Below are 15,815 nucleotides of genomic sequence, written 5' to 3'. Positions count from 1 at the left end.
AAATCTGTGCGAATGCCAACTCATACTTTCTTCCGCTACATAAATCCCAGTCAGCGTGAAAAGTAATGTATGTGCAGGCGCCTGCTGTCCCGCCCCGTCTCCTCCCAGAATTACACCACTTTGAATATGCAAATCAGTATAAATAGCCCTTAAGCTCAGCGTTCTGTGAAAAGGCAATGGCAAAAGCATGGGGGGAAATAAAAGAAAGAAAAACGTACTATTTGTTGGTTTAAACAGTGGCATAAACAACAAAAGGAAGTCGATCGAGTGACATAGAGTGTCGGAGAAACTCAAAAGATCAAGTTCACAAAGTCGCACAGTGCCCGAAATAAAAAAGAAGTTGTCAGATACCAAAGTCGCTGTGAAAAGGCGAGTTGTAGCCCACTGTCTGAGTGTCATATGAAAGCTTATTAGGGTACAGAGAAAAACAATATGCGCACAGTGGGACAAAAGCACGAAATGTCAACTTTAATCTTGAAATTTCCACTTTAATCATGTACAGTAGCTTATTTTGTCATTAAAGTAGAACTTCATAAACTTCATCTTAAAATCATTTAATTTACTAGTTTCTCAAACCCCATCATAACTAAAGTAGCACATTAAAAGCTTTGTTTTGTATTTGATCTTCTATGTGCTCTATGTGTGTGAATCACTACGTGCTTCCGGGCTTTCTCTTCCTCCGACAAGACACAGAATCCATTACATTCGTTGATATTACAACTCTCTAATTAAAATACTGAGATGTATACGTGATATCATTTTCATGATGATAGGAGGTAAAGCACATTATTAAACATGGGAACACGATGGCGCAGTGATTGTTCATGTCTCACACAAGATGCTTGCTGCGCTGTGCGCAACCTTCGATGAAATAATTTACTGCAGCAGTACTGTCTGTTTCAAACGTACTAACCTGCAATTCCTGTCCTTAGTTTTCTTTCTCCAAATAACCAATCGCCACAAAATCAGCTCTGTAATAGACGTTAAGCCTTCTGTAAGCTTAGAATGCCGATTTTTTCAAAACGTTTAAGGAACATTGAAATATCCTCGTAGTACGTGTAATTATTCCATCCATCTATCCTTCCAGTGTCACGCCAGCACCAGCAAGAATACAGTGCAAGGCAGAAACAATCCGTGAACAGAGCACCAGCGTCTCGCTAGCGCTGCGGCACTGTGTCCTCACATGTTTCATTTTTAACAATGTAGATCATTTAAATGAAGATAAAGTTTTATCTGTATAATATAATAAACATAGTTTGCTACATTTCATCTTAAAAATGATATCATATGTAAATACGTGCTTTATAAAGTGGCTCAGGTTGTGCAATATTATACAGTGAAGTAATTGTACTTATAAGTACAAAGCGTTCTACAAGGAGCACTTGATTGACTGATTTGAGTGCGTTTATAGTTCTTGGGATGAAACTGTTTCTGAACCGCGAAGAAAGGCTCTGAAGTGGTTGTCATATGTGAGCAGTTCAATAGATAGCATGGCTGAGGCAGCGTTTTCTTTTTTTCTCAGCTTCTGTAGATCTTTGATTCTCCACTCAGATACAGTGATATAAATACTCTGAGTGGTGCAGTGAGAGTAATATGGAAAAAGATGATCCGCTGCAGCAACCCCTAATGGCAGCAGCTGAAAGAAGAAGAAGGTGCAGTGAGAGTAACAACGCTAAAACAGTTATGGTATTTGGAATGTTTGACTATTCTGTGGACCATTATATTGTTACAGGTTAACTACAATCAGATGCATTAAACTAATAAACAATATGCAGTTTATTTATGTGTATTTATAAAGCCACATCAGGGATGTGGATCTTAAAAAGAAAGGGAAACCACACTGGAACAGTAGCACTGCTTTGATGCTGGGTGCCTCCAGTCTGCAAAACCGAGCGGAGAACTTGTGTACACCAGGGTTTGAGCTACTGTGGAAATGTGTGTGCCTTTACGGCAAGTTTAGGCTTTATACATCACGATTTGAGCGTGGAAATGGGAGTACGCAACATTTTTGTCCATACGCACCGTTTATACATGAGGCCCCTGGAGAGCTACTGTGGCTGGAAGTTTTCATTCTAATTCTTTTATAATTAATGACCAGTTTTTGCTGCTAATTAACTATTTCCCTTTATTTTAGTTAACTTTTCTTGAGAAGCTAAATTGATTCTTTTTTCCTTAATTGGCACCTAAACATAAATTTGATGTGAAGTGAGCCAACAGATGACCAACTAAGTTGGGGCCTCAAACTCCAACCAACTTCACTTCATTCAGTTTCTTAGTTTGAAGCCAATTCTTGTTGCTAATTACACCCGTTATTTAATTCCATGGTGCTCAATCTGCCATGGCAGACATTTCCAAAACATTATTTTTTTCTTTAAGAGCGCTGTTTTGTGGACCTGAGCAGATCAACATTACTGAGGCCTTCACCTTTCTTTATTTTCAGCTATTGTGTGATGGACGCTGATTGTTGTTATTTATGTTTTAGTTAATTTTGTGTCTTAATATTGTTGGTTGCTAATTAAGGAAAAAATAAATAATTAAGGGACCTGAGTCTTAAATTGTGTATCAATTAAAATTAAGACAAAGAGTTATTTAGCAGCAAAAACTGGTCACTAATTAAGAAAAGGGTTAGAATGAAAACCTTCAGCCACAGTAGCTCTCCAGGACTGGAGTTGGAGACCTCTGATGTAGATTACATATATTTAAATATGTTATGCAAAATAACCTAAACAATAAGACACTGAATAATAATAATAATTTATATGTATATAGTGCCTTTCCTATGCTCAAGGTGCTTATAGCACAAGGAGGACCCAACAATCTGTGTAACAAAAGGATGTCCATCTTGAATTTTATTTTTTTAAAATGACTTTTTTTATTTATTAAGTAATTCTCCCTAACAAAATATAATAAATTAATCTCCCAAGACTTTATCTAAGATCTAGTAATGAGTTTGCTGAGGACTCCAGATCATTGCAAATGCAGTGTGTGACACCTTTAAGAAGCACACCTACCTTTACAGGCACAGACAAAGCAGCCTTTTCTATTCTGCTTGTAGCCCTCTGGACATTCCTTGCCGCAGATGAACGGAGGACATTTCACACAACGGCACATCTCACAGCCGTGTTTGTTCTTTCTGTTCAGAGCAAAACACACCAGGTGTTACACTAGAGGTACTAGCATGAGGTGAATTTTAAAGAGTACACCAAAAAAGATATTTTGCTTAAATGTTACTTACCCCATGTGCTTTATAGCAATGGCCAAGAAAAATTTTACTTCTCGTGTTTTCAGGCATAAAGGAGGTAAGATGGTTGCAATAGGGGATCCAATGCAGTACAACAGCAAACAATATCAAAATATCCATGTAACATCCATCCATCCATTATCCAACCCACTATATCCTAACTAGAGGGTCATGGGGGTCTGCTGGAGCCAATCCCAGCCAACACAGGGCGCAAGGCAAGAAACAAACCCTGGGCAGGGCGCGCACACACACCAAGGACAATTTAGAATCGCCAATGCACCTGACCTGCATGTCTTTGGGAGGAAACCCATGCAGGCACGGGGAGAACATGCAAACTCCACACAGGGAGGACTGGGGAAGCGAACCCAGGTCTCCTTACTGTGAGGCAGCAGCGCTACCACTGCGCCACCCCTCCATGAAACATCCATGAAAAAAAACTTGTGTTACTTGTGTCACATAATCCACATGCAAAGTCAACGAGGCTTTTGAAAACATCTTGCATCACCCCAGTTCCAAAGGTATCACGTACTAGTGAGCTGAATGACTTCCGGCCTGTCGTTCTGACATCACATGTGATGAAGACCATGAAGCGGCTGCTGCTTCACCACCTGAGGCCACAGCTCTGCCATGCCCTCGACCCTCTGCAGTTCGCATACCAGGAGAAGGTGGGAGCGGAGGATGCCATCATCTATATGCTACACCGATCCCTCTCCCACTTGGACAGAGGCATGGATCGTGAACTATCTTACAGGCAGATCTCAGTATGTGCGTCTCGGGAACTGCAGGTCTGACATTGTGGTCAGCAACACTGGAGTGCCGCAGGGGACTGTACTTTCTCCGGTCCTGTTCAGCCTATATACATCAGACTTCCAATACAACTCGGGAGTCCTGCCATGTGCAAAACTTCACTGACAACACTGCTATCGTGGGCTGCATCAGGAGTGGGCAGGAGGAGGAGTATAGGACCCTAAAACCACTTACACCTGAACACCAGCAAAACCAAGGAGCTGGTGGTGGATTTTAGGAGGCCCAGGTCCCTCCTGGACCCCGTGATTATCAGTGGTGACTGTGTGCAGGGGGTGCAGACCTATAAATACCTGGGAGTGCAGCTGGATGATAAATTGGACTGGACTGCCAATACTGATGCTCTGTATAAGAAAGTTCAAAGCCGACTATACTTCCTTAGAAGGCTGGCGTCCTTCAACATCTGCAATAAGATGCTGCAGATGTTCTATCAGACGGTTGTAGTGAGCGACATCTTTTACGCGGTGATGTGCTGGGGAGGCAGCATAAAGAAGAAGGATGCCTCACGCCTGGACAAACTAGTGAGGAAGGCAGGCTCTGTTGTAGGAACAGAGCTGGACAGTTTGACATCCATGGCAGAGCAACAGGCACTGAGCAGGCTCCTGTCAATCTTGGAGAATCCACTGCATCCACTGAACAGTATCATCTCCAGATAGAGGAGCAGCTTCAGTGACAGACTGCTGTCTCTGTCTTACTCCACTGACAGTCTGAGGTGATCATTCCTCCCCCACACTATGCAACTCTTCAATTCCACCCTTTGGTAAACGTTAACATCATACAAAGTTATTGTCTGTTTTACCTTTTGTCTGCATTTTTATCACTCTTTAATTTAATATTGATTTTTATCAGTATGCTGCTGCTGGAGTATGTGAATTTCCCCCTGGGACTAATAAAGTATCTATCTATCTATCTATCTATCTATCTATCTATCTATCTATCTATCTATCTATCTATCTATCTATCTATCTATCTATCTATCTAACCAGTCACTTACTCACAAGATCCAAATCACATATTTCCACTAATTTCTTAATTTGTTAATAAATCACTTCAATAAAGGGTTCTCACGAATGAGGAAGGAACACATGCATGCACACATTTTGGTTAAGTCTACACAATAAAGAATATAAAGGGGAAAATAGGGTCATCATAGGACCCTACATGACAAAACAGACCCACCTGCCCCCTCTTTCATTGATCAGGACTCCTTCCTATTCATTGGCCACCCATAAGCTTCCTGCGCTGTGTCCATGCGTATGTTCCTTCCTTGTTCATGGGACAGCTTTCCAGAAGTGGTTTATTTAAAAATATTTTGGTGAAAATCCAAGTTTTAGACATTGTGAGTATGCGACTGGGTGACTGACTTTCCATGTGGATTATACGTGAGATTTTTTTCATGATTTTTCCTGATTTGTGTTCTGAACCCTAAATTTAGTCTCCTGTTCAGCTGAGTTCTCAGTGTTCACAAAAATGTGAACTGTCAGCTTAAGATAAAATGTGATTTAGAGTGGAACCCAAATAATTCACATTTCTGTCCATTTCTGACTGCCAATCCCAATAATTCATGATCTCTTTCTTTGCATCATCACTGTAGCTGCGGGTGTGTAAGGCGAGTTCAAGAACGGGTAACGCGTGTGCCGAAAGAAATCTCTCAGTACAAAAGTTCATTTTAAAGTATTTAGTGAAAATTCAAAGCAAACAGTCCACACAACAATAAAGAAAAAATGTTGTTACACACGTAGAATAAAAGGCAAAACATTAGAAAAAAATGTCTCTTCTTTAAATATAGCTTTTCTTGTCAAAGTTTAGTTGTTTCTATACTTAAAAATGTTTTACTCCTTCTTTGGTACGCTTTAAACGTACAGCGCTGCACATTCAATAGAGCTTGTTGTCTTTCATGGTACTTGGCACATATGGCACAGTTTAAAACCATGTGCCCCCCACGCCTTACACATAGCAGGGCAGGTCACTAATTGAGTATAACATAAAGTCAGAGAAGCTAGAAATAGTTAGAATATACAAATTTAATTCAACTTATGAGGATTGTAGGAACCTCCCATTGACTATGCAGTAATATTTAGGCAAACATTTTTATAACTTAAATAACTAGCAAATGGCTCTTACATTCACATGGACATCACCTTGACCATCTGTTGTGGTCTGAAATTTTTCATATAAGTTAATAAATATTTTGTATGTCTTTATTTGTAACTTATAACACTAATATCTATCATTGATAAGAACAGCAATGGTTAGATGGTTAAGAACCAGTCCTTTGTAATTTTACGACAGGATTGGGAGAAGTACTTCAAACCAGTTTGGCCAGTGATTCTCTTCAGGACTTTCTCAGTCAACCCCCACAGGAAAGCCATTCTGCCTAACTGGCAAGCATCAGCTCAATAAATGGTTTTGGGTAGTGGCAGGTGTGAAGATGTTTTCTGTTCCCCCATTGGTTTGAAGTATGGCTGTTTGGAATTGGCTTGTATCAGAAGCCTTTAAGTACCATGATGTCCTATTGGCTCTAGGGGTTGGACAGAAAACCTATAAATTTGCTTACTTTACCCAGCTCTCTCTCTCTTACCAAACTGATGAAAGACCATCTCACACCATGAACTGAAAAGGACAACACAATGAGGAGCACAGCTCGGCAGCCATATTGAAACAGGCATGCGGCCTGTTCTGAAGAAAGCTGATCTCAAGTGATGCCTTCATTAGAGACATTTTAAGTAACTAACAAGTCTGTGTGCCGCCTGAAACTACATATCACCATTTATCAGGTTGTATGGTTGCCAGTGTTCACTTGTACTTTGCATATTGTTATTATTTTTGAGTATTATCAATAACACATTATTTAAAGTGTAACTTAACTCCTGCTTGTCTTTTACTATACCTAACTGCCTGAGGTTATTTATTTAGAAGGGAAGGTGGGGAGAAGTTATATGGTACAATACCTTATAAAGAGTGGCAAATCTGTGAGATTTGAGGTGTTCTGACAAAGTCTACACATTAATAATACAAAAGGGGAAAGTAGAGTAATGTATTAATATACTGTAGTATTAGTATAGTACTATTAATATAGTAATATATTACTCTACCAGGACAAAACACCATCGTTCCTCATAAGACATCACCAAGTTGAAGTGTTTCTGCCATTCTCCAAAGTCCTGAGGTGTAATCTTTTGTATACAAAACCCAGAGCTGAACTGTTTCCACCTTTGCGGCTATAACACAATGTGTTTGGCCCCCAGAAGTTAAGAACAAAAAAAAAGAGGAGAGGCACCTTAACAGTTACTTACACATATCCATGAGGGCAGGTTTTACCACAAGAGATTGGCCTGCACTTCGGGATCTGCGATACACATTCACAAACTTGACAGCCATAGTCGTCAACCTCATAGCCAGTGGGGCACTGAAGCGAGCAGTAGGTAGTCAAATCAGGACAAGAGTCATCTGAAAGGGAAATGCAAACAAATCATCATGAGTCCTTGAGCTCTGGCATTGTGTGCAAATTTAGAAGAGGACATTCTGGGAGAATGGACAGATATTACTGAGAAGAAGCATCACATCACTCCAAGGAAAAACTTGAGCAAAAGGATGTTTTGAAAGAGAAACAATCATGGAGAAGAGCTTAAGATCTCAATTTATGACAAAAGGTGAAGACGAGCCTCAGATTATGGGAAGTCTGGTAGTGTGAGATATGGAATATGGTGACTGGTCAATTGTAGTGGTGCATAACCAGCTCAGGGACCTCTTTGACACAGGATGTTGGTAACACGGACCTGCTCAGAAACATGATGAGAACAGCAGTAAATTTTAGGGGAGTGTGAACAGTGGGATGGTGGCATGTTGACACTGGGGAGCTCTGGGTTGACGGCTCAAAGGTTGAATGTATGCAGCAGCACCCACAGGGGTCTTAAAGTTGGACAAGCTTATCAGAACTTGGCCAATGGGAAGTTAAAACATGCAGAAGCTAGTCGTCATGACAGACTGATTTGTCATTAGTGTCTAGGTTAGATTTTGTGGTTTTATTTTGAACTATTTATGCCGCCATTTTGTATATCACAGGTTTTGCTATATTGGTGGGCAGACCTATGGACGTTACAACACTAAAAATAATTTGTGATGTAGCACTTTACTGTCCGAGTTCATATATAAACCTTAGATGCACTAAACTACCAAATCCATTTTTGTTTGCTTTGGATGTTTGCAATTCTTATTGATCCCTTTTTACCCCGACAGCTGTAAGTGCCAACATAATACAGTAGGCTCCTTAGCCACAATACCTGGCAAAAACATGAAATCAAGGTTTATGCTATTGTATGAAACAACATACTATCTTTACTTAAGTTTACAAAATATCTGCAAAACTTCAGAAGCATGTCTCTCTCACCAAACTATGAATTTTGTGAGCTGGAATTTCACATGTCTCAATGATGATCTAAGGAGAAAAAAACTATTTTCTCATGTAACAGGTCTAAATGCCAAGATAGTATTTTTACTGGAGACTCACTTAAAAAGTAAGGAGCAGTTTTGGTTGCAAAGAGATTAGATTGGCCAAATGTGCCACTCCAGCTACTGTATACAAAGAAAACTATAGCTGGTGAAATCCTTATTAACAAAACAATCTCATTGGTACCATCATGCGTGGTATATGATCCCGAAGGGTGATATATCATGGTAATGGGTAATCTATTTAAATTTAAAGTAATAACCTGGGAATGATGTTAATCTGCATCCAGCTCTGCAAGCAGGTCCTCCAACTTGCAGGGAAAACCTGGGGGTTGGTGGACAGATTGGCACTCCAGCTAACATAAAAAAGCTCATCTTGCCCCAGTGTGGTGCTGAGGTGTTACCCGTTGCACGGCTGCACTCGGATGTCAATCCAGTGCCATGCTCCCAATCCCCCCACCTCTCTAAACTAATTTTGATAAATATCTACACCCCTAATGTGGATGAGAGAGATTTCGTCCAAAATATATTCTGCTGAACACTCATAAAATTATAATGGCCATTGACTTTAATTGTATCTTATAGATCTAGACCTGGACGAGTTTGTAGCTACAATGATGATAACATCTAACTCTGGAAAAATAATCACACTGTTTGTAATGGATCATAATTGATCAAACCCATGGAGATTTTTAAATCCAAACTCAAGAACTTATTCCTTTCTCTCATCAGTACATCACAGTTACTCAAGAATTGATTATTTCTTTATAGGTAACAATTTTTTGCCTACGATTAAATCTTGCAAGTATGACGCTATTGTTATCTCTGACCATGCCCATCTGATCATTGAGCTCAAATGACTATGCCCTACATGCTCATTTCAAAGCTGGCGTCTTAACCCCATTTGTTGATGAGAACTGTACAGAATTCATCTAAGCAAACTGATTATTTTTTAGAGACAAATGCATCCTCAGAGGTCTCTGCAGGAAAACTCTGAAATCTTTTTAAGAGGACAGAGAATTTTACATATTTTCCACAAAAATAAATTGGAAACCAAGAAGGCATCAGAGTTGACCTGTGAAATTACTAGAATAGATGAAAAATATGCCAGGTCTCCAAATTAGGCACTTTATAGTAAAAGACAGGTTTTGCAATCATAATTTAACCTTTTGACAACAAACAAAATGGAACAGTTCATGTTTAAATTGCAACATCACTACTATGAACATGGAGACAAGGCTAATAAGATCTAATCTCAACAAATCCACAAGCAGGAAGTTCATAATACAATAACAGAAATTAACAAGACAAAAGCAGGAGATAAAATCATTGACTATAAAAATATAACCAACGAATTTAAAGAGTTCTGTAAGTCTTCTTCGTATATTAGAGAAGATAAGAGACAATCTGATTTTTTTATGTCTTACAAATACCACAGCTAGATATACTGAGTGCAGAGGAACTGGATCAACCTCTGACACTCTCAGAATTACTAGATGCTATAAACTCACCCAGTAGGAAAGCAGCCAGTCCCGATGGTTACCATTGGAATTTTATAAAAACATTTCAAATAAGTTAGCTCCACTTCCATTATTTGCAACATTTACAGTAGGTAGAGACAACAAAATTCTACCTCAAACTTTTTGTCATGCATTAGTTACTGTCTTTCCAAAGAAGAAAAAGGAATTATTACAATGTGCATCATATAGACCAATTTCAGTTCTGAATAATGATGTTATGATGCTCTCCAAAGTTCTAGCTGAAAATACAGAGAAAGTGCATCCTTCTGTAATACCACAAGATCAAACCAGATTTATTAAAGGCAGACACTTAGCTTTTAACCTTTGACCTTTGTTTATTGTAATATATTCACACATGAAATCTAACACACCAGAGATCTTATTATCTTTGGACTCAGAAAAAGCATTTGACATGGTAGAATAAGACTACTTATTGACCACATGGCACAAATTTGGGTTCAGCCTAAACATTTCTGCATGGATCAAACTACTTTATACCAGTCCAGAAGTCTCAGTTTGTATTAACAACATTATTTTCAACTACTTCAAACTGGAATGTGGTACTTGAGAAGGATGCCCCTATCACCATTGCAATCACCATTGAGCCACTGGCCATTCACTTTCGAAATATATCAGAGATAAAGGGGATTACCAGAGAAAGATGTGAACAGAAAATTATATGCAGATGACATGGTACTGTATGTATCAGACCCACAAACGTCCATAATTTCAAAAGATATCTGGACTCAAAATTAATCTGAATAAAAGTGTGCTTTTTCCAATGAATTCTCCAGCACACAATATTAGACTGGGCACATTCTCATGTATTTTATCAGGAGAATATAATACCCAGTGGTAAACATCACAAGTAAATATAAATTTTGCTATCTGCATCAAAAAAATAAACAAGATGTGAGCAGATAGTCCACCCTCCATCTCACATTAGCAGGGAGAATCAGTACTGTCAAGATGAATATCAGTCACAAGCATCTTTTTCTATTTCAGAGATTCCCCATAAACCTTAACAAATCATTCTTTAAGAAATTATACTCAATTATAACCTAATTTATTTTGAATTCGAAAGTTCCCTGCATCCAAAAGGCCTACAATGACCTAAAGCAGAAGGTGGCATGGCACTACCTAACTTTCAATTTTATTACTGGGTGGCTAATGTACAAGCTATAAAGACATGAACATTGACATTGATGAAAACACACAAGCCTGGTCTGCAATAGATAAAAAACAAAACTTGCTGTACTTCTTTATATGCCCTACTTTGTACCCCAATAAACACAAATTATCATCAATCTATACTAATAAAAGGCAAAGCCCTCACTCACTCACTCACTCACTCACTTACTCACTCACTCATCACTAATTCTCCAACTTCCCGTGTAGGTAGAAGGCTGAAATTTGGCAGGTTTATTCCTTACAGCTTACTTACAAAAGTTAAGCAGGTTTCATTTCGAAATTCTACACGTAACGGTCATAACGGTCGATAACGGTCAACAACGTCCGCCATGTTGAACTTTCTTATTTTTGGCCCCATCTTCACGAAATTTGGTAGGCGGCTTCCCTGCGCTAACCGAAACCGATGGACGTACTTATTTTGATGGTATGACAGCACTGTCTGCCGTCATATTGAACTTTTCAAACGTCACTAATTCTCCAACTTCCAGTGTAGGTAGAAGGCTGAAATTTGGCAGGCTTATTCCTTACAGCTTACTTACAAAAGTTGGGCAGGTTTCATTTTTAAATTCTACGCGTTACGGTCATAATGGTCAACAACGTCCGCCATTTTGAACTTTCTTATTTATGGCCCCATCTTCACGAAATGTGGTAGGCGGCTTCCCTGCACTAACCGAAACCAATGTACATACTTATTTCGGTGGTATGACGCCACTGTCACCCGCCATATTGAACTTTCCAACATCACTAATTCTCCAAATTCCCGTGTAGGTAGAGGGCTGAAATTTGGTACTTATTACAGTAGTATGACGCCACTGTCGGCCGCCATATTGAACTTTTCAACAGTCTTTGTTACTTATGGGCCCATCTTCAAGAAATTTGGTACGCAGGTTCCCAACGATAACTGAATCCTACTTACGTACATATATACGCCCATAGCCTGCAGCTCTGTCACCATGTGAGGCGGCGTTGGGTCCCCCATCCCAACGCCTCCCACGTTGTTGGCTGCCTGCCTATATAAGGCCGTCCGTTGCTTCAGTCTCTACATTCCCTTCCTTGCTTCGCCACGGGATTCACGTCTCCCTGCTGATAACTACAGCCTTTTTATTGTTCATTTATTATGATTATAGTTATTGTGTAGGTATTTTAGACTTACTTTACATTGTTCAGGTGCCCATTTCCTTTATCATTCCAACCGTACCCGCATTAACATGTCTATCGAGGTGATCACCATCGATCAAAGAACTGTCACTTACCGAGTGGTTTCCATGCCCGGTAGATGGCACCTACCTTTTTCATTCTCTTTGTTACATATTGCACGGCCATATCAGGCTCACTCTTGATATCCGGAGAAACATTGTGTCTTAGGTATTGAATGACTGGGACAGGTTCAAGGTGTGGACTGATGATGGTACAGTAGATAATTATTCTACACAGGAGCACTAGAAGAGTGAAATGCTTAAGCCCTTCACCTATGCATCTGCATGTGAGTTAATGGCTGCCACTGAATTGTTTGGTTGTTGCTTTCAAGTGTACCGAAATGGCCAAATATTTTACACCTTTGGACAACCGCTAATGCCTCTTAAACATCTTACATTCACAGGTGACGATTTCAGTAGTGGACACTTTGATGTTTATGAATGTTTAAACTCTCAAAAGCTGGATGTGAAGGTATCGATTAAAAAGGTTGTATACTTACAACGCTTGACAGATGCCGAATGTCACTTCAACACAAGTCCTACAAATACTGTCGTAATTGAAACAAACCACGAACCTCAAACAGATTATAACAGCAGCAATCCAAACTGTGAGATTTGAAACAAGATTACTGATCACATGGCCAACTGTACATTGCATGCTCAAGAGTAAGCTCAGCGCACAGCTTGGTCATAATACAACCGGAGGGCCGAACTCACAATGTGGTATACAAAGAGATCCTTAACAAATAATTATTGGTATATTTTCCCTCAGTTTAAAAAGGTTTAATTTTCTTCTTAATAAAACTTTTAAGACAGTACTTCACCGTGCCCCGAAGACCAGCAGGGAATCATGGACGATGTAGTTTTTATCCTCAGCCCTGCTGGATACCTCAGGGGCCGCAAGAAGGTGCTGCAGGGAGGACCAAGGACTCATTTGTGCCCTATGACCCGGAAGCTCGTCATAGGAAGAGCGACGGGCTTCCGGGGTGAAGAAAATAACTTTTTCCTGACCCGGAAGTGATTGAGGATCACATGGACCGGGGATTGAGAACACTTCCGGGTCAGGGAATATAAAAGGACTGTGGGAGCTCCCAGACGGGGAGCTGAGCTGGGTGGAAGGGTGGCAACGCGTCTGGGAGCTGGAGGATTGGTTATTTGTGATTAGTATTAGTGATTTATATGAGTATTGGGGAGGAGAGTGTGCTTTGTACACTGTGGCAATTGAATAAAGTTGATTTGAGGACTTTTATCTTGTGTCTGGAGTCGTGGACAGGGGTTCAAGGGAGCGAGAGTGCCCCCTATCTACCACAATATATATAGATATAGATATAGATATAGATATAATGTGCGTGTGTATGTGTATATATATATATATATATATATATATAGATAGATAGATAGATATAATGTATGTATGTGTATATATATAGAGAGAGATATAGATATATATATAGATATTAGATATATATATATATACAGTATATATATATATATATATATATGACATCAACACTCATAACAATGACAAAACAATTACATTGACGATCATGTTACGTTATTTTCAAGATGTTTCCTTTTCTTTTTCATTACTTCTTCAACACATTGCTTCTCTGCTGCGAAGCACAGGTATTTTGCTAGTATACTAATAATCCAATTGTCCATCAATCACTCAGAATATGGAACCAATGCAGGAAGCACTTTTAAGACAGAGAAGCTCATATTTGTTGCACATTTACATGATAATACACAGTATTTAATGTTTGGAAAACATCTGGGATTAAAACATTTAAGAGAACTATATACAGATAATGTCTGTGCAACTTGTGAACATTGACACTTCAAATTTAACTTCCCAACAACACAATTTGTCCACTACATTCAAATCAGAAACTTTGCTAAAAGGAACCTGCCCAATTTTCCTCACCTCCTGCCATTTCTATTCCAAAGGCAATACTCATTAAACATTCAAATAGTATCTCAATAATACATAAAACATTTTAAAACCTCCTCCTTTCATAATTTCCTATGGTACTGCAGGGAAAGGATCTTTTACTTAACATCTATGAAGAGAAGTGGAAGGCAGCCATGCACAGAAAACACTCCAGCTCCATATGCACAAAGCATTCAATCATTCAACTTAAAATCTTTTATCAAGCTCATTTATCTTGTTTAAAATTGTTATCTAGGGCCAGATGCAACATGTGAATTTAGCAATTTAGCTCCAGCATCACTGGGAGTCCACCAAATTAACAAAATATCTGAGTGCCAATCAAACAGCCTTGGTATCACAATCACTTCTAATCCACTAACAGTTGTGTTTGGGTTGGTGTTGTGCCCAGTTGGGGCTGGGTGGTCTCATGGCCTCAGAACCCTGTAGATTTAGTTTTTTTTCTGGCCCTCTGGAGTTTTTCTTTTCTGTCCTCCCTGGCCATTGGAGCTTACTTTATTCTTTGTTACTTAGTATTGCCTAATCATATATTTATATATTTTTTTTCTTTTCTCTTTCTTCATCTTGTAAAGCACTTTGAACTTCAGCATTTTGTTGCTGGGGTTTGCCCTATTATTCTTCAAGTGAAGAAAGACAACTTATTTGTATCTGCTTCTACCACACTGACAGCATCTCGACTGGAAAAATCCCAGTGCACCTGTTATAAGTCAGAGGGTAACTGATGTTCTATACTATTTGAACATTGAAACTGGAAAAAATAAATTGTCACTTACAGGATCTGTTCAAAACTTTTTTTAAAATATGGTAAGATCTAATTAACCATATCTTAGAGTAGCATAGGGAAAAGGACATTCTCCTTTCTTTGCTGCTTTAAAAGATTTGCTTGTGCTGTTGGCCGGGGTTGAATTCTGGTTTGTTCAGTTTGACTTGCTTGTGTGAAATGTTGTTTTCTTCAAATAAAATCAATAAAAAATAAAAAGAAAACAAATAAAAGGACACTTGTACCCGATGATTCCAGTGCTCCATTATCTGAGACTTTTCCATAGGCAGGCGAACAACTTGGCAGTAGAGCAGTGGCAGCAAGTGCCACATGTGAGTACCAAGAAGAAAAACAAGTTAAGTGTGCATCAGATACAGTTCAGGTCAGGTTCGGCAGCATGAACTGATACAGCGCACTGGTGCACCCCACCACATCACGAAACAAATTGGGATCTTTGTTGGCAACCCCCCAGGCAGACGTCCAGTCCAGTCCCATCCAACGGAAATGAACCCTCTATCTGCCACTGATAGGTGTTATGTAAGTGTCCCCTTGGCCTGGTACTGCCATTTGGGTCCACAGCAATGGGGATCCTATGTGCCGGATCACTCTCGGATAATCGTGCCACATGACTGTAGTGCCGTAACTGACGCTCCCTCACAATGCAGGTAATGTGCCTCATTCAGGACTCTGTGAGCAACTGCTCATT

At 39.4% G+C, this 15,815-nt stretch overlaps 1 protein-coding gene across 2 annotated transcripts in view; it reads right to left on the bottom strand.

Annotated features, from left to right (window-relative positions):
* The window catches only part of LOC120518319 (cysteine-rich motor neuron 1 protein-like), a 165,653-nt gene that overhangs the window by 17,257 nt on the left and 132,581 nt on the right, over positions 1-15,815 (bottom strand). For both annotated transcript variants that reach the window (XM_039741057.1, XM_039741058.1), the window contains 2 exons: positions 7,342-7,495; positions 3,012-3,133 (listed from right to left, as the gene is read on the bottom strand). In XM_039741057.1, the coding sequence (XP_039596991.1) occupies positions 3,012-3,133; positions 7,342-7,495 (276 nt within the window). The remainder of the gene's footprint in view (positions 1-3,011; positions 3,134-7,341; positions 7,496-15,815) is intronic.

This window comes from Polypterus senegalus, chromosome 18 (assembly GCF_016835505.1).
Source record: "Polypterus senegalus isolate Bchr_013 chromosome 18, ASM1683550v1, whole genome shotgun sequence".
Lineage (NCBI taxonomy): Eukaryota > Metazoa > Chordata > Cladistia > Polypteriformes > Polypteridae > Polypterus > Polypterus senegalus.
Note: the sequence above shows the minus strand (reverse complement) of the source record. Positions and strands in the feature narration are given on the sequence as shown.